The 19,606-nt window shown below is 36.8% G+C and overlaps 1 protein-coding gene across 1 annotated transcript; it reads left to right on the top strand.

Moving 5' to 3' along the window:
* The first annotated feature begins 796 nt into the window (after window positions 1–796).
* On the top strand, window positions 797–14,486 carry LOC143858480 (uncharacterized). The gene is made up of 3 exons (XM_077369127.1): window positions 797–1,369; window positions 1,530–1,902; window positions 14,299–14,486. The coding sequence occupies exons 1-3, from the start codon at window positions 797–799 to the stop codon at window positions 14,484–14,486; spliced, it is 1,134 nt and encodes a 377-aa protein (XP_077225242.1).
* Window positions 14,487–19,606: the final 5,120 nt, after the last annotated feature.

The raw sequence follows: 19,606 nt of genomic DNA, 5'->3' as shown, positions 1-19,606 counted from the left end.
GGCCCTACTTTTGGGTTTAGCCATTGCATGTGGATTTTGCCATCAAGGAGGTTTGAACCCAGGCATTTGCTCTGATACCATGTTAACTTACCAACTTCTCCAATAGCTTAAGCTGTTGGAGAAAGGCAGTATTTAATCTTTTATACTTTAACATGTATGCATATTGCATTGTTTTGGATATTTCTATTTAAAGTTTGATCTTTGTTTCTTTGACCTCTAATGTAGGTTTTGTTTCTTTTCTTTAATATCTTGCTAATGAATTCAGCTCAATTAGATTTTCATGAATTTTTGTATCCTCTCTTTGAAGTCTGGTCTTGTTAAGATGTTGCCTGGAGCAGAGAATTGTTTGACTTGTTTTTCTTGCTTTTCTTCTCTGGTTTTGTTTAATTTAATCATCTTTTGTTCTTCTTGTTTATCTTTTCTGTGTTCTATTTGATCTAATATGCGTATTGGAAAAGAACATGTGGGTTTTCGTAAATTTTCTCTTCTCATTCAGATTTTTGTATTCTATTTCCTTTTCTTGATTTTTGCCTCTCTCTCGTTTGAGTATATGTTACAGTTGCATCTGACCGGGTTGTGAAAATCTATATTATTATCGACCCAGTTCCTCTTTTTATTTCAAAGAAATGGATGTGGGTTTGTTTTGATTTGTCCCAGTTCAATTTCATTGTTTTTCTTTTGTTTTCTTTAATCCTGTTGCTGCAAAATGGCTTTGCATTGTAACTGATTCTTCTTATTCATTTTTGAGTTCTTGTTCTGTGTTAGTTTTGTGCCAGTGTTGTGTTGAAATTTACAAATGGAACTCTTTCACCAAGCCAAGGAAGTCCGGCTTCGAAGTCACCATGATAAGTATCTACTCGCGGCATGTGATGAAATATCAGTTTGCCAAGGTCGTAATGGCTCATTACGGAGTGTGAAATGGACAGTTGAATTCATCGAGGATGGTAATCGTCTCCGTCTGAAGAGCTGTTACAATAAATATTTGAAAGCCTCCAATGTACCATTCCTTCTTGGAATGACAGGAAAAAAAGTTGTGCAGACAGATTCAAGAAGTCTGGATTCTTCTGTTGAATGGGAACCCATCAAAGAAGGGTTTTATGTGAGACTGAGAACTCGAAATGCGAAATACCTGCGTGCAAACGGAGGTTTTCCTCCTTGGAGAAACTCTGTAACTCATGACATCCCTGTCAGATTTGCAACCCAAGATTGGGTGTTGTGGAAAGTAGAAATTGTGGAAAGACGAGCAGGATCGCCATTCCCATCGTCATCAAGATTGCCTCCTTGTTCCCCATCCAACTCCACATTATCTGAAGTCAATCGAGCTTCAACGTCAGCACGTATGTCCCCAATATTACTTAAACTACAAGAGGTTTGTTTTACTTCTTGTTCAAACTGTCCTAAATCTTAGGATTTATTCCATGTTCTAAGATATTTCTGTACATTTTGCAATGTCACGTTTTCTGTCGAGCACACGCTAGCATCAAATAGTTTGTCCTGATAGTGTCATTATATTTCTTTCCATTTTGCAGTCATCCGTTCCTTTAACTGGTTCACCTAGTTCAAGACCCAGGGCTAGTGTAACTGGTTCACCTAGTTCAATACCCAGGGTTAGTGTAACTGGTTCAGCTAGTTCAAGACCCAGGGCTAGTGGACGGACTATATACTTTACTTTTGCCGATGACAATGGTAACATTGACGACGCTATTGCTGAACAATCCTTCACTTTCATAGAAACCAGTGTGGTTGAATTGACTCAAAAGTTGGAGGAGGAAACCGGGCTTAATGATATAATCGTATGTTGTCGCCACCCGTGGATTCGTGGAAAGCTTTGTCCCCTAAGATTGCCACTTCCTCCCGGTAATATTGCTAGGCATGTTGTAGTAGTCTCAGCATCATCAGAAGGTGAGCTTATACCTTTCTTTTTATTTTTCATTTACTTCAAGTGTTTATACTTTTATACCATTATTTACCCCTTGAATTAGTGTATCTCTTTACTTGGACATTGATTTTTCTGATTCCAAGGAATTATCTTCAATTCCTATTGCATTTAAGCTGTCCAAGAGTTCACCAAGTCTAGTTTTCCATGAGGGTGTGCTTATTTATAGTATTCATTTTTTTCCACTCATTCAAACTCCCTATCTGTGCACCTCTGTTTTACATATAATTTCCAGTTGTTTGAATATTGTTAAGAATTCTGGTATAGATTTTATTTTCTTTATTTAATTATAGATAATTAACTTCCTCTCCTTAATATATATATATATATATATATATATATATATATATATATATATATAGAGAGAGAGAGAGAGAGAGAGAGAGAGAGAGAGAGACAGAGAGACAGAGACAGAGAGAGATGAATTGTCTGTAATAATTGCTCATAAATTCAGAACTACATGTTTATAGAAATCAAGTACCGGATAAGTTATCCTTAACTTACATTTATCTATCTATACTGGACTGTTAATATCACATACTAAAGGATTTGATATGGATCTGTAAATGTGAGATGGGACTGCTTGATGATCCTAAGTAACTGGATCATTTTATTTTTATGTGGGACCAATTTACTCTTATGACAAAGGAAACAGGAACAGCATTCACAGTATTAGATTGGAAGGCCTAGAAAATTGGTAAAACAAGCCATAACTCAGTGAAGACTGGCTTTCTTTAAGCATATCAGTCTTGCTGTTCACTTTAGAAATATGGGAAACTCATTCTTGAACATGAAACAATGATTATAAAGTTGATAACTCCTTTCAAGGCCATAACTAATGGCTCTTCCTTAACTTGATTAGTTCTTCCTTAACTTGCATGGCATACGCAACACCCTAACAGAGCAATCAGAGAAAAAACAATCTCCCTAACATCTTTATTGATAATCCCGTTGATAGTTTGATACCCATTGGACCCAAGTTTCAATATTGTTTCCTCAAGGTTAAGCTTTTGAGTGATGCAAATGATCTACTAGGAATCTAGAAGTAGAAAACTTGCTAGAGAATTGAAGAATTTGACAAACAAAATAAATTGAATTGCACAAAATAGTAATAGGGAGAAAGAACTACATTAAATTTGATCCATTCGGTTCAAAAGTGATAAACTAAAATTAGTTGCTCTCTATTAACAAAATACTTTATAAATAATCCTGTCATCGATTTAGGATTATTTTCTGCCCTTAGATTAACATAAAAAATACACATTGCTATTTTAATACAACCCAAAATAAAATTAGAAAGTGAATTTCATATTGCTACCTAAAAATCCACATTGTCCATACTCTTCTTTTAAGCAATTCTAAGCTCTAGTATTAGTTCTGAAATCCAATCTTTCCTCAAGTTTCCATATAAGCTAAAACACAAGTTTTTAAAGTTGTAGGAACCTCCAAAATTGGAAAGATTCAAGAATTTACCTAGAAAATCGCTATTAAGTATTAACATTAGTCTCTGATAAGGCCCACGGATGTCTATTTCCCTTTTAAAAAATCCTAAGATAACCTTTTTCTTTCTCATTACTATAAGCGTTCCAACCAGATTATTTATTTTTTGTATTGGTTTAAGTAATAGTATTACTTAAGATAGTCCCTGAATCTGTTCTGAATTTATAATAGCACTTTGCTCTGTACTTTTTTGAGAGTTCTGCTTCTCCAGCCTTCAGCTCGTGACAGCTTTCTGCATCTGGGGTTCAGATCTTAGTCTCCTGAATTGGCTGGAAGCGGCGGAGCATCAACCATAAGTAGGAAACGCCTCACCTTAGTCTGAAGCGCCTGTTAATTGCAAGATTTTGAAGAGGGGTCCACCCCCTTATTAAAATCAATACTTCAACTGTTGTCCATATAGAACTTCCCACCCCATTGAATCATCACTGATATTCATAGTGGCCTTCATGGTTGTTCTAAGAGCTCCTTACCTAGTCAAAGGTTGAGCCAAACTTCATCTCCTCCCATCTCTTAAGAAAAGTCAAGGAGACTTCAATGCCTACTTGCCCGAGATGTGAGCTAGTAGCCTAGTAATTCCGTACTTATTAACAATGCAATTGACTGTTTGCAATGTTTTGCCATTTTTAGATATGCACACAGTACCAGTTAAAACCATCAATATAGGACAATATGTCAAATCCTTTCAACCATCTAAAATCCAACTTCCTTTTATTTATGAATGGCAGGTTTTTTTATGCAACTGGATGAATCTTAATCTTAATTCTTACCTCTTTTCTTCCCAATGAAAAGCTTTGATCTCTTTATAAACTAAGCTAAGATCCTATACCAAACTGAAATAGCAGTTTAGATTAGCTGATAAGGTACTTTGATGAGGGTATTCATTATTCATGAGAGGAAATGATAACACCATTTCCAATTCAGTGAGGCTTATAATTCAGAAGCGATACCATTCCCAGATCAATGAGGTTTATAATTCAGAAGTGATCTCCTGTTGAGACTCAAAAATTGGTGAGCAGTGAGGATGGGTAATTCTTACAGTTAGTTTCAGAGAGATATCTCATTATCGTCTCATAAACGGAGAAGTCCTTCTGACACTTGGCTGCCAGTGATCATGACCCACTGCGACTATAATGGGACCGATGATATCATCAGTGTCTTCTAGAATTTGTAACTGGCATGAAAAGTAACTCAGTGTGGTGTATACAAGATTCAGACTGATTCTTAAAGCCAAGAGTTGTGCAAACTGCTGGTTATTAGGTAAGGCCGGAGATGTTCAATTCTATTGATTCCGATGAGTGTAAAGGAGTGGATAAGACCCTAAGGTTCAATTTCTCCCGCTCAATTTCGACTGATTCCAGCTGAGACCAAAATTGGTCGTTAAGGCTCCATTCATGAATAGGGAGCTTTTCTCCAGAAGATATAAGATGAGCCGGAAATCCTGGTATTCAAGAGGTCTGTTGCATAATTTATAGACTTGCAAAGAAGCCCAGCGAGAATGGTCAGAGCCCATAAGCCTGGTTTCATTTCTATAGTATGATGATTATCAATGGTTTTTTAAATGGAAGCCAAGTGCTAACTGAAGAGAGTCCTTGTCAAATATAGTAAAGTTGGATGGTTCCATAGATTTACGTAGACATGAAGAAAAGGCAAAAAGCCTAATTAGATGCAGAGAAAGTTGTAGAGGTCTACAACTCAGTTGAATGAAGACTGAAGATCTATCTGACCATTGATTTTGTGTGATCTGGACAGACAATGCTCTCTGTTGACCACTAGAGAGTAATATTCTTAAATCGACAATGTTGAATGCATCAGAATTGGAAGAATAATAGAGGGTGTGTCTGGGAATAATATTATGTAGGGTCCATGCTGAATAAATTAAAGTGTGAAAACTAAAGCCTAATGCAATTGGAAGATGGACAAGTGACCCTGGGGCAATGCCAGGGGCACTGACAAATGTGTGATCAGTATAATTCTATGGTGATCTTTGGGCCTTAAGGCAGTTCAAGGTTGGACATGTTATCGTAGGAAATAAGAAAGTGACACAGTACAGTGGCTGTACTCTGTACAATTTGTAGTGGCTGATGTCAAAGATTGGCAGATTGCAAAATTCTCTCTCTCTCTCTCTCTCTCTCTCTCTCTCTCTCTCTCTCTCTCTCTCTCTCTCTCTCTCTCTCTCTCTATATATATATATATATATATATATATATATATATATATATATATTCTGGATTAGCTGTAGTCTGCACAGTTTTGTGTTGGCTACTGTCAAATATTTGCAGACGGCAAAATTCTCTGATGCAGCAAGGAGTCCTGATATTATCACTGCAGTAATCCCATAAGAAATGCCATTCACCTCATATACTAGGAGAAAACTGTGAATAAAATGATGCGTGTAATGTGAATTACGAATGAATGTTTGCTGTGTATATGATGTACAGTTGAACACATGTCAAACACAACAAATTACCAGAATATGACAGAATAATTTGAAATATCACTAATATATCATTGGCTAAGTGGACATATATTTAGGTTCATAACTTGTATTATATGAGATGCCGTGCAACCATATATAAATGCTCTTTTGGTGAAATATTTGAATAGGGTCGGATGTTGTTGTTGTCAATTGTGATGCATTCTGATGATCATGACTCACACTAATCAAACTCCATTTTTGTATTACAAAATCATATTATGCCCATCTAAATCTCAGCCATCATTGATTTAGGTTTGTGTTTCTTTTCTTGTATGGCTTCACCAACCTTCTGTGGTTTTTTTTTCATCAGTGGCAAAAAGTTTTGAGAGTCCAGAAGAGAATCCTGAATAGAATGTGCTGAGATGGATGAAGAACTTTACGTGTATTTGTACAATATGGATCCATACGCACACATTCTGTACATTCTGCATTCCCAATCCATTTGTTCAAAAATGCATACTGAATTTCCTGCTGGGCATCGTTCTGATCAAACACCGTTCTTTTTCTGCATCAATAAAGTCTGCATAAACTGCTTCCATTACCCCATTACTTTTCTCCGTCAAAGAAAATAAAGCCTGTAAATTTTGTTCAATTTTGGTAAATGTGTACGATTGAAAGTTCCATTGTGAGGACCTCTGCCACTATTTCTGATATAAAACTGCTTTGTATTTTTCATCCCAATGCTTTGATGGTTCGCATTCTCGAGTAATGTTGTGGTTCTCTCAAAGCAAAGTAAAGTATATTGTGGCTTTTGTAGAATTGATTTACAACAGCATCAATCTGGTTTCGAGCAGGTTTGCATTTTCCCCCAAAAAACAGAAATGTAAGCAATTTGTGAAATAACATGAGAAAGGTACCTTTCTCATGTTTAGGGTGCAACAAGTAAGGCTGCATACATTTCTCTATATTTGACTACTTCTGAGAGAATGCATATCACCAGGCGGTGTGAGATGGCAAAGAATGATTGCTACCTCTACCGGTAGTGCCTACACCCCTTAACTAGAAGGGCAACTGGAACCCGAACTGCTGCGCCCGGAAGAGGAAGGTGACTTACCAACTAGAGCAACTAGTCCCTAAATACCAAAAGCCCCGTGCGTATAGTAATGTGAGACAAAAGAAGACAGACCAGAAAAGGAGAATCACGCTCAAGGAAGACTTCCAACGTTGGGCACAGGCTTGCCAAAAAAACACTTCGCCTAGGATATTACTCCTGTACGATGGAGAGGGATTGCAATCACTTTGTTCAGAGATGCCACAAGTGACAAGTGCATGCGAATTTGATCCATGCGAAGCTGACGAGCTTCATAACCAAATCACACCATGGCCCTTACCGCATGTAACATGTGTCTGGCACATTGCAATTGCTCACGCCATAATTGAATTATAGCAGAACCATGATCTGATAAGACACCTTTTAGGAACCCACTAGAAGAGCTAAATTATATATGGTTGTCATTGTTGATACTACAAATAAGGCATTCATGTGGCTTGTGATTACGATCATATAGGCCACCACATGTGGATCTACCAGATCAATATATGTTCTTGACCATACACACATATTATGTGGGACCCAAGGTTGATTATTGTCATATCTTAACAGAACAGTGATTGTTTGGAGGGATTTGCTAGGCAATTTCTTGGAAAGCCTTCTTCGCATCTCACTTTTGCATGAGAGAGCAGGCACACGAATTCACGTCTTACCAGATTCTTTTCTTATTCATTTAATTCATCTTGGTTCTTCTCTGTTCAAAACTGAGCTGCGAAGTGGCTTTCGGCGAAATTGCCTAGCAAATTCCATAATTTTAAAAAGTTAAATCTTTTTTGCCATTTCATGATTTTTATGACTAATTGGGATATACTTTACAGATTGGAGACTTACAAGCATCGTTTTAAATTTCGACCGAAATCCGAAATCCACAATACACAAAATGGCATTGGATTTCACTAATTTTTGGTAATTTCATCCGAAATTTTGGATTTCGACTGAAATGGGCGAAATCTCAAATTTTTAAACCCAAAAATCTAAAATTTCCTAATAATATATAGTATTAGTCCGAAATTTGCTAATAAATAAAATATTATTTTTGAATGGTGAGAGGACTCCAGCCAAAATTTCGGTTTCGGTGAGGGCTGAAATGCATACCGAAACCGAAATTTAAAACCATGCTTACAAGTATGGTAGTCGATATTGCCACCCTTTTATATTACATTGGGCATGCAGCACTAGGGAGTTTGAGACTCTGTCAATGAAATTGTTGGCTGTATCAATCTTCGTCAACCGACTTTGTATATGGGTGTTCGCTAATGATGGCTATCTAGGGCTTGGGCATGTTTTTTGGAGCTTGGGGTAGCCTTGGGTTTGCTAGTTTGGTGTCGCTGTTAATTTATTGTTGTTGGAGGTGTTGCTTTTGTTATTTCTCTTTGCTAAAAGCGACGGAGTCTATCATTGTTTGAGTTACAGATTGATCTCTATCATTCCCATATTCGTTGTGAAGTGTATGGGTAACTCAATCATGAATATTGCGGAAGAGAACTAGAGCAAACTAGTGTTACGTATCTAGGGTATCATATTGTTTTAGTTTTTAGTAAATAGGACTCTTTATGATAAGGGATTTGCTAATGATGCATATGGACTGTCACATGTCAGACCAACCACAGAGTGAATGATGGCAAAATCTACAAAAGTGAGCCTCTGCGGCTGGTCTGACATGCGACAGACCATCTGCGAAATGCCTTTTGCTATGGACGCTATTAAATCCCTTATGAGTTTTATTAGATTGGGTGTTTGGTTGTCAAGTGGTTTTATTTGGTATAAATAACTTGTAATCAACCATTTTTCAAATCAGACCATTGAAAAAAAAAAAAACATTTTCCAAATCAATAGAGAATTTCAAACCCAAAACCGTGTCTATGCACACTTGAGAAGACTGACCCTTTCCTTGAAGTGGGTCGAAGACTAATCTTCCCTCTAAGAAGATCAATCACGCTATGAACTGATGTGGGTTCGTAAAAGCTACCATAAAACAAGAAATCCTTATTCTAAAAAGACTCGTTTTGAAACCATCATATGTCCACGATCCAATGTTTTTTTTAGGTAGGTAAGCTGGGATGGAACCTCCGACCTCAAGGTTGAAGGCCAAAGCCTTAACCATTGATCGAACTAAAACTTGATGTTCCTTTTTTGGATTAAAGAAACGTACATTTGAAAATCAAAACTTCTCCTCCTCTTCCTGATGGATCAATTGGTCGAGCTTGGGCCCGATGATGCCTAATCATGGCTTAAGGGAGTCGGGGGGCAATATGTTGCGGGTAAAATCGGTACCTCCCTCGGATGGTCGGCACGTGGCACAACCTTCAGATTAGCAACCGGACTCTTCATCTATCGAGAATAATCTAGAAAGATTTTCCCTCATCTCCGGAATAACGTCTCCAAAAAGGCAAGCTCTACTAAGAGAGACTCCCCACGGAGGAAGGAAACTTTTCCTTAAAAGACGGTTGCCATTATAGAAACCGATTTCCATAAGGAAACCCGGTGTTTATCTCCCAAGGGAATTGCCCATTAAAGAAAGACTCCTATCGAGGCAAGTTTCCTCAAAGTTGTTAAAGGACCCCCCAACCTTTAAATAATAGGCATTCTCTCTGGTAATCCGTAGCTCACTCCATCTTCTTCTTCCTCTTGTTTTGTTCTTGTGGTGCCGATTTCTAACTTGAGCATCGGAGTGGTCCCTCGGAGCCACAACTCGGGGGCCCTAACACTTTTTTTGCTAGCGCAGGACCATCACAGATCGAAGCTCTGCATCCCTAGGTCGTGCATCCAGATTTCGGCATCATCAGATACCCACACTCTTGTTTCAATATTGACACTCTAATGAGTTTACAAGGAGCTTAATAGAGTATGGAGTGCCATTATCAAAATAAACGAAATACAGTTTGGAGTGCCTTTATCAAAACAAGCAATTGCTGATGTTATGTCCCATTACCGCGCGTGCACCTAAATTCAAGCCTCTTTCTCCCTCGTAACCATGGTTTTAAATTTCGACCGAAATCCTAAATTACCGATACCGAAACGTTCTGAAACCGAAACCGTTGAAATTTCGTTAATTTAGGGAATTTCAGCGAAATTTGCGATAAAATATTAATTTTTTTTATTCGGTTACCAAATTTCGTACGGAATTGCCGAAATTTCGTCCCAAAAAATGGCATTTTTTTAGCAAGTATAGAATTTCGCCCGAAATTTTGGGATTTCGGGTGAAATTTCAGTTTCAAATAAGCCCGATATATATTTTTTTAATATTGTTAAGAATTATGTTATAGATTTTGTTTTCTTAAATATAATTATAGATAATTAACCCAACTAGAACTAGGATTAGGCCGGGTAGATTCCTTTTACCTTCTTCATGAATTTTTTTTAAAGGATTCATTTAGCCTACCCCAACTAGTTTGGGACAAAGGCTTTGTTGAGTTGAGATAATTAACTTCTTCTCCTTAACATATATATATATATATATATGAGAAAAGTGTTTCTAAGCACGTGCTTAGATAAACTTATTTAAGCACATGCTCGAAAACACATGTGGCCCACATTTTTTGGGGATCCAAAGCATTCATTTGGAAGGCCCTTCCATGGATAGGGTGTGTACCAAAAATCAGCCCTATAAGATCATCCTAACCCAATCAAAGTTGGAGTGGAAAATGGACAGACACTTTAATAATTGTTCATAAATTCTAGAAATGTATAAGAATATCCTCATATTGTTAATCCATGTAAAACTTAAAAATGGCCATACAACTGAAGAAAATTCAGAACTATATATATATATAGAGGAAAAGGATTGTACGCTCGACCGTACCTAAAGTTAGGTACGGTAGAGTGCCAAATCACATGGGTCCCCCATTTTTGGTGGGCATCTAAACCATTCATTTGCAAGGCCCCATCATAGATAGGGTGCATACCAAAAATCAGCACCATTGAATCATCCTAACCTCTCCAAAACTGGAGGCCAAAATGGGCAGATTTGTGGACAAACACTGTCTGTCCATTTTGGCCTCCACAAATGGATGGGTTAGGATGATCCTATGGAGCTGATTTTTGGTATGCACCCTATCTATGATGGGGCCTTGCAAATGAATGGTTTAGATGCTCACCAAAAATGTGGGACCCATGTGATTTGGCACTCTACCGTACCTAACTTTAGGTACGGTCGAGCGTACAATCTTATTCCTCATATATATATATATATATATATATATATATATATATATAAAGAGAGAGAGAGAGAGAGAGAGAGAGAGAGAGAGAGAGAGAGAGAGAGAGATAAATTACCTATAATAATTGTTCATAAGTTCTAGAAATGTATGAGAATATCCTTATATTGTTAATCCATGTAAAACTTAAAAATGGCCATACAACTAAAGAAAATTCAGAACTACATGTTAATAGAAATCAAGTACCGGATATGTTACCCTTAACTTACATTTATCTATCTATCCTGGACTGTTTATAGCACATACTACTTAAGGACTTGATATGGATCTGTAAATGTGAGACGGGACTGCTTGATGATCCTAAGTAACTGGATCATTTTATGTGAGACCAATTTTCTCTGATGACAGAAGAAACAGGAACAGCATTCACTGTATTAGATTGGAAGACCTAGAAAATTGGGAGAACACGACACATACCTCAGTTAAGACTGGCTTTCTTTAAGCATGTAAGTTGTGCTGTTCACTCTAGAAACACACCAAACAATGATTAGAAAAGTTGATAATTCCTTTCAAGGCCATAACTAATGGTTCTCCCTCAACTTGCTTGGCATACGTAAAAGGCTAATGAAGCAATGAGAGAAAAAACAAGTTGCCTAACATCTTTATTGATAATCCTGTTGATAGTTTGATACCCATTGGACCCAAGTTTCAATATTGTTTCCTCAAGGTTAAGCTTTTGAGTGATGCAAATGATCTACTAGGAATCCAGAAGTAGAAAACTTACTAGAGAATTTAAGAATTTGACAAACAAACCAATTGAATTGTGAAAAATAGTACTAGGGAGAAAGAACTACATTAAAATTTTATCCATCCAGCTCAAAAGCGATAAACTAAAATTAGTTGCTTGCTATTTATATATATACTTTATAAATAATCCTGCCATTGATTTGGGATTATTTTCCGCCCTTTGATTCACGTAAAAAAACACATTGCTATTTTACTAAGACCCAAAATAAAATTAGAAAGTGAATTTCATGTTGTTTTTATAATAGTATAGGTGAATTTCATGGTGCTACCCAATAAACATGCCCCGCTATGTTTTTTCTAGTTGGGAACTTTCAAAAAATTATCTAAAATTGTCTAGACTCTTCTTTAAAGCAATTCTAAGCTCCAATATTTTAAACTCCAATCTTTTGTCAAGTTTCCATTTAAACTCAAACACATCTTTTTAAAGTTGTAGGAACATCCAAAATTGGAAAGATTCAAACATTTACCTGCAAAAACACAATTAACATTAGTCTCTGATAAGGCCCACTGATGCCTACTTTCACTTTACACAAATGTTATCACTAAAATCATCGTAATGTCACAACTTCCCAGTTTTTTCAGAGTTCAGACAAACAAAGGCCGTAAGTCCAAGTAAATGACATGACTCTTTGTCTTATCACTCTTAACTTTTGGCTTCTATTGATCCTTTTCTTCTCCCAAATCTTCTTTGCTGAATTATGTGCTTGTTCATGAACTTTTCTTGCTTCATTTGGCTCCAACATTTTTCCATACAAGAAGAGAGGGAGTACTACTAATCATAGTAAGCTTGTGACAATCTGACATATACGAAGTAATCAATGAAGCAAAGTCCTTAATAAATCATGGAAAGTGAGTAATTATCTTTGGCATCATAATCAACATCCGACTGGCCATCTTTAAATTTCCCTTGTTATGAAGAAAGTGACAAACTCTAAACACCATCTTGAAAAGAATGCTCCTCTTCTAACAAAGAAATACTAGGTTGAGTGTAAAAAAAAAACTTGTCTACAACATTGTTGTACGCTGATAATAAAACAACAGTCCATATTGCCTCAAACACAGTGTTTCATGAGAGGATTAAGCACATTGAAGTAGATTGCCATTTTATTCGCGAGAAGAATGGGAAGGGTCAAATATGCACTGTATTTACTTGATCAGGAGATCATTTGGGTGATATGAAGGGCAAAGTTGAGTGATTTTTGTAACAATCTGGGAATGTATGATATATACACTCTAGCTTGAGCGGGAGTGTTGGATGAGTTATGTTGTTTGTATATCAGTCTGAGGGTATACTAGTCATTTCACTATGTATAACCCTAGCAAGCTGTACACCTATATATAAATCATATTGGTGAGTGGGCCTGTTTAACTCTCTCATTTTTCTTTTTCTCCGCTCTCTCGACTATTCCTCTCTTTCTCTTCTCCCGATCTTCCATCCAACAATTTCGATGAGCGTAAAAGAGTAGATAAAGCCTTAAGGTTCAATGTCTCCCATCCCATTTTCGAATTGATGCCAGCTGAAACCAAAATTGGTCGGAAAGGCCCCATTCATGACTAGGAAGCTTTTCTCAAGAAGATAAGATGAGCAGGAAATCCTGGTATCAAGAGGTCTGTTGCATAATCTATGGACTTTCAAAGAAACCCTGCAGGAATTTCAAAGCCTATAAGCATGGTTTCAAGTTCCACTTTGATTAGGAAGTTATGGTAATTAATGAATCCAAGGGACCTTGGAGGAGTGGAAACATAATGTCATTTCGGCGCTTGCTCTGGTGTGACTGCATTTATATCTGGGAATTGAAGAGTAAGAGTTCACTTCTATAGTATGATGATTATCAATGTTTTTTTCAATGGATGCCAAGTGCTAACTGAAGAGAAGCCTTGGAAGTTATAGAAAAGTTGGATGGTTCCATAGATTTATGTAGACATGATAAAAATGCAAAAAAACTAATTAGATGCAGAGAAAGCTGTAGAGTCTACAACTCAATTGAATGAAGGCTGCAGATTTCTCTGACCATTGATTTCGTGCGCTCTGGACAAACAACACCATCTGCTGACCACTGGTGAGTAATATTCTTGAATTAACAACGACGAAGGCATCAAAATTTGTGTTGAAGGGAATAATATTATGTGGAGTCCATGCTGATAAAATTGAAGTGTGAAAACTAAAGCTTAATACAATTGGAAGATGGACATGACACCTTTGGGAATGCCAGGGGCACTGTTAATGCTGTGATCAGTATAATTATATGGTGATCTCTGGGCCTTAAGGCAGTTCAAGGTTGGGCATGTTATAGTAGGAAATAAGAGAACGACACAATGCAGTAGCTGTAGTCTGCAAGATTTTGCATTGGCTGTTGTCAAAAATTTGCAGATAGCAGAATTTTCCATATAAGCACTGTTAGATGTAGTCCGCACAGTTGTTTGTTGGCTGCTGTCAAAGATTTGCAGATTGCAAAATTCTCTGATATGCAGCAAGGAGTCCTGATATTATCACAGGGGACTGAATATATGGAAATTATAATGACAAATCCGAACTACTACTTTGCAGTAATCCCATAAAAAATGCCATTCACCTCCCATGCTAGGAGAAAACTGTAAATAAAATGATGCGTAATTAAGAATGAATGTTTGTTGTGTATATAATGTACAGTTGAACTCATATCATAGAAGAAATTACCAGTATGACAGAATAATTTGAAGGGAATTGCTAGCCTCCATCGCAAAAGGCATTTCGCGGCTGGTCTGTCGCACGCCAGACCAGCCACCTCGTGAATGGAGACAAAAGCTGTTGTCTTCATTCATGAGGTGGCTGGTCTGACATGCGACAGACCAGCCGCGAAATGCCATTTGCGATGGACCTTAGCAAATCCCTAATTTGAAATATCACTAATTAATCATTGGACAAGTGAACATATATTTAGGCTCATAACTTGTATTATATGAGATGTTTTGCAACCATAAATGCTCTTCCGGTGAAATATTTGAATACAGTAAGAAGTTGTTCTTGTCAATTGTGATGCATTCTGATGATCATGAGATACACTAAAATCAAACTCCATTTTTGTATTACAAAATCATATTACACTCATTAAATCTCAGTCGTCATTGATTTAGATATGTGTTTTTTTTCTTGTATGGCTTCACCAACTTTCTTCTGCGTTTTTTTTTTTTCCATCAGCGGCAAAAAATTTTAAGAGTCAAGAAGAGAATCATGCGTAGAACGTGCTGAGATGGATAAAGAACTTTGTACAGTACCAATCCATACACACATTTTGTACATTCTGACTTCCCAATCCATTTTCTCAAAAATGCATACTGTACTTCCTGCTGGGCATCGTTCTGATCAAACTGGAACTCATCTCATTCATTATTTTACCCTTTTTACTGAATTCTGCTGCAAGGGAGTGGTGACATCTCTCTGATAATACTCTCTTTTGGTTATGACAGAGATTTCATTACACCATTCTTTTTCTCCATCAATAAAGTCTGTATAAATTGCTTCCATTACCCCATTGCTTTTCTCCATCAGTAAAGTCTGTAAATTTTGTTCTGTTTTGGTAAATGTGTACGATTGAAAGTTCCATTGTGAGGACCTCTGCAATTATTTCTGATATAAAACTGCTTTGTAATTTTTATCCCAATGCTTTTATGGTTTGGTGAGCAAGTTATTTTTCATGTCTTTGAATTTGAAGCCCATTCTCTAGTAATGTTGTTGTTCTCTCAGAGCATAGAAAAGTAGAGTGGGGCTTTTGTAGAGTTGATTTACAACAGCATCAATCTGGTTTCGAGCAGCTTTGATTTCCCCCCCCCTGAAAACAGACATGTAAGCAATTTGAAATAACATGAGAAAGGGCTATGCCAAAGCATCTAAAACATATTTAAAAATTTATTTGTGTTTGAATGGTTTGGGTGCAATTATAAACCTTGCATCTGCAACTGGCATTATTCATGTTATTATATATTTTCGAATAGAAAATTGATACTTCCACCCCCTAAGTTATTTTTCCTAAAATGGCTGCATTTTCACATCCTTGTGTTTGTCTTTTTCTGAAAATGGCTTCACTTGTAAGAAAAGACAAACAAAAGATGAAATGCTGAAAAGAGGGTGTAAATGTCATTTCTACTCATTATAATGTGGTTTAAATATATACAATGGATTTGCTAGCGTCCATGGCAAAAGGCATTTCGCAGAATAAGTAAATCTAAGGATTTTCCCCCCCTACAAACATAAAAAGGAAAATGGAAAGAGAGGTGGCTCTAGGCCACATGTATGTCACATCACATGTGTATAGCACATTGCAATTGCTCCTGCCATAATTGAATTAGAGTGGAACCTTTCTAATAAGCCACATGTATGTCACATCACATGTGTATAGCACATTGCAATTGCTCCTGCCATAATTGAGTTATAGTGGAACCTTTCTAATAAGACACCTTTTAGGAACCCACTGGAAGAAGCTAAATTATCTATGGTTGTCATTGTTGATACTACAAATAAGGCATCCATGTGGCTTGTGAGTAGGATCATATAGGCAGCCACATGTGGATCTACCAAATCAATGTTCTTGACCATACACACATATTATGTGGGACCAAAGGTTGATTATTGTCATATCTTAACAAGGGATTTGCTAAGGTCCATCGCAAAAGGCTTTTCATGGCTGGTCTGTCATACTTTAGACCAGCCACCTCGTGAATGGAGACAACAGCTTTTGTCTTCATTCATGAGGTGGCTGGTCTGACGTGCGACAGACCAGCCGCGAAAAGCTTTTTGCGCTAGCAATTCCCTCTTAACAATGATTGTTTTGAGGGATTTGCTAGGCAATTTCTTGGAGAGCCTTTTTCACAGCTCACTTTTGCACGAGAGAGCAGCCACACGAGTTCACGTCTTACCAGATTTTTTTTCTTATTCATTTAATTCATCTGAGGTGGTTTTTCTCTGTTCAAAAGTGAGCTGAGAAATGGCTTTCCTCGAAATTGCCTAGCAAATTCCTTGTTTGGATAGTGAAGGTAAGCTCTCTCTCTCACAACCACACACACAAAAACACATTTTCTTTCTTTTATTTTCTATTTTTTGTTATTTTCTTATAGGATTCCGCTCCATGATCCATATTTTACGGTAAATGACAAAAATACCCGCATCTCATGAAAAACAATTGAAGTACTCTTCTCATTAAAATGACTTAAATACCCATATCTCATGAAAAAAATAACTAAAGTATCCCTGTCTAATAGAAAATAACCAAAAGACCCTTATTCCATGAAAATTGATCAGAATATCTCTTATCTCGTAAAAAATTACTAAATATTTCATAATTTTAAAAGGTTAATTTTTTTTTTTGCCATTTCATGATTTTTATGACTAATTGAGATATATTTTACAAATTAGAGACTTACAACCATAGATAGATGAGTATGAGAGTCGATATTTCCACCCATTTTATAATTACATTGTCACCACTTAGGGAATTTGAGACTGTCAATGACACTGTTGGCCGTATCAATCTTCATGAATGATGGCTATCTAGGGCCTGGGCTTGTTTTTTTGGAGCTTGTGGTAGCCTTGGCCCTTGGGTCGCCCAAATTGTCGCTATCATTTAGGTCTTGGTTGCTAGTTTGGTGTTGCTGTTAATGTATTGTCGTAGGAGGTGTTGCTTTTGATGTTTCTCTTCACTAAAGTGACCTAGTTTGGAGTCTATCATTGTTTGAGTTGCAGATTGATCTCTATCATTCCCATATTCTGTGTAAAGTGTATGACTGACTCAAACATGAATGTTGCAGAAGAGAACCAGAGCAAGCTATTGTTATGTACCTAGGATATCAGGAATATTGTTTTAGTTTTTAGAGTTAGCAGGACTCTTTATGATAATGATTATGGGTAAGGGTTAGTTGATCCTAATCTTTACGAGTTTTATTAGAATTGGGTCTTTGGTTGCCAAGTGGTTTTATTTTGTATAAATGACTTGTTATCAACCACTTTTCAAATCAATAGAGAATTTCAAACTCAAAACCAGGTCAATGCACACATAAAGAGGACTGATCCTTCCCTTGAAGTGTATCGTGAGGCTAATCTTCTCTCTAAGAAGATCAATCACAATGTGAACTGATGTGGGTTCGTAACCGCTACCATAAACAAAAAGATCATCATTCTAAAAAGACTTGTTTTGGAACTATCATATGTCCAAGATCTAATGTTAAAATCACCTAAGAGTTGTTACGGTGTTACCTTTAGTAATGTTAACAAACAATTCAAAATACCTTGACTTCTTCGGAACAACCAACCAAAGTTTGTCATTCTTCTGTTAGATAGGAACCTTTTGTTGTCCTTACAAAAACCTGATGTTCCTTTTTGGATTAATGAAAAGTACATTTGAAAATCAAAACTTCTCCTCCTCTTCCTGAGGGATCAATTGGTCGAGCTTGGACCCAATGAAAGAGTTGACAAAACCAGTAGGGATGCAAGAGACATGATTAAAGGGATTGTTCTTGTTAATAAAATGCATGTCAGTAACGCCAGCCGTTAGGGTTTGTAGGCAGCTGTGAAATAAAAGACACAAGAGGGAGTTGTTATATGTGATTGGCCCAGTATTCCTAATTATCTAGTTAGATTGCTGGGGCCGGTAGAATTCACCCTTAAAAGCTAGCCGTTAAGGGGAGGGTGCCCAAGCCCTTATAAGCCCATTCACACCTCTTTATCTTTCCAATGTGGGATCTTTGCTTTCACATGGAATCCCCCAACATAGATAATAAATTTATATTCTGATGTGGTTCTGTTGTGGATTTCTTTAGTATTTTGGTTGGGTTCCAGAAATAAGGTGGCTTGTCCTCCTCTTGTAATTCTTTTATTTCTATAAAGAAAATTTCATGTGCCACCCCGGGTCACTAGATAAAATCCGGATTAAAAAAATATGAAAGAGGTAATAAAAAATACAAAAAAGTTATGGACGAAAAATATTTAATCGGCAAGAATTCAAAACTAAGGTTTTAAAGAATGGTATTTTAATTATTTCATAATGTGTCACAGCTTAATTTACTCATTTATTATACATCTATGCGTACACACAATGGCATATTCAAGACCCCCTCCCCTTCTATAAATTAGCTAAATGATATTCATTGGGCATATGCCCTACCTAAACCATGCAACTGTCTCAAATTTGCTAGGATTGGAAAGAATTGGGATACCACTTTTTTTCAGTCTACCTTGCCCCTTGTAATTTTCTAAATTACCCAACTCAAGCAGTTTGTATGTAATGCGGTGAGCTATGAGGCCATTCATATATGAGTATAGTCTGACACTGAATGGATGATCTCAATCGAAGGGTTTTTCTTAGGAATTGTTTCGAAACATCTCAATAACTGATACTGGCATACATTGATTGAGAAACTAGGATCTTTTTCCTATGGCTCTGTTCACTTCTTTTCCCTGGTGCTGTTTTCCCTAGAAAACAGCCTTTTTTCCATGACAAGACCTCGAAAAGATAGAATTTCTGTGTTCACCACTTATTTTCCAAGGAAAACTATTATCAGATGTGGAATTTTTTATTTAAAAGCTAAAAATGATGTGGAAATTGACTTTTTCCTTGTTACTTGAGATTTGATTTCCGATTAAATATATCGGAAAGAGGCTTTCCAGGGAAAACAAAGTCTTTTCCTTTGGATTCATTTTCCTTCTGCCA

This window comes from Tasmannia lanceolata, unplaced genomic scaffold, assembly GCF_043159265.1.
Source record: "Tasmannia lanceolata isolate RefF3 unplaced genomic scaffold, GAP_Taslan_0.1 ptg000026l, whole genome shotgun sequence".
Lineage (NCBI taxonomy): Eukaryota > Viridiplantae > Streptophyta > Magnoliopsida > Canellales > Winteraceae > Tasmannia > Tasmannia lanceolata.
The sequence above is the reverse complement of the archived record's forward strand: the minus strand, read 5'-3'. Positions and strand labels throughout refer to the sequence as shown.

Bases quoted from the DNA above. Each gene is read 5' to 3' on its own strand.
- LOC143858480 (XM_077369127.1), top strand. From the start codon at position 797: ATGGAACTCTTTCACCAAGCCAAGGAAGTCCGGCTTCGAAGTCACCAT. The intron at 1,370-1,529 runs GTTTGTTTTACT...TCCATTTTGCAG, and splicing joins TATTACTTAAACTACAAGAG to TCATCCGTTCCTTTAACTGG. The intron at 1,903-14,298 runs GTGAGCTTATAC...AAAAATTTGCAG, and splicing joins AGTCTCAGCATCATCAGAAG to ATAGCAGAATTTTCCATATA.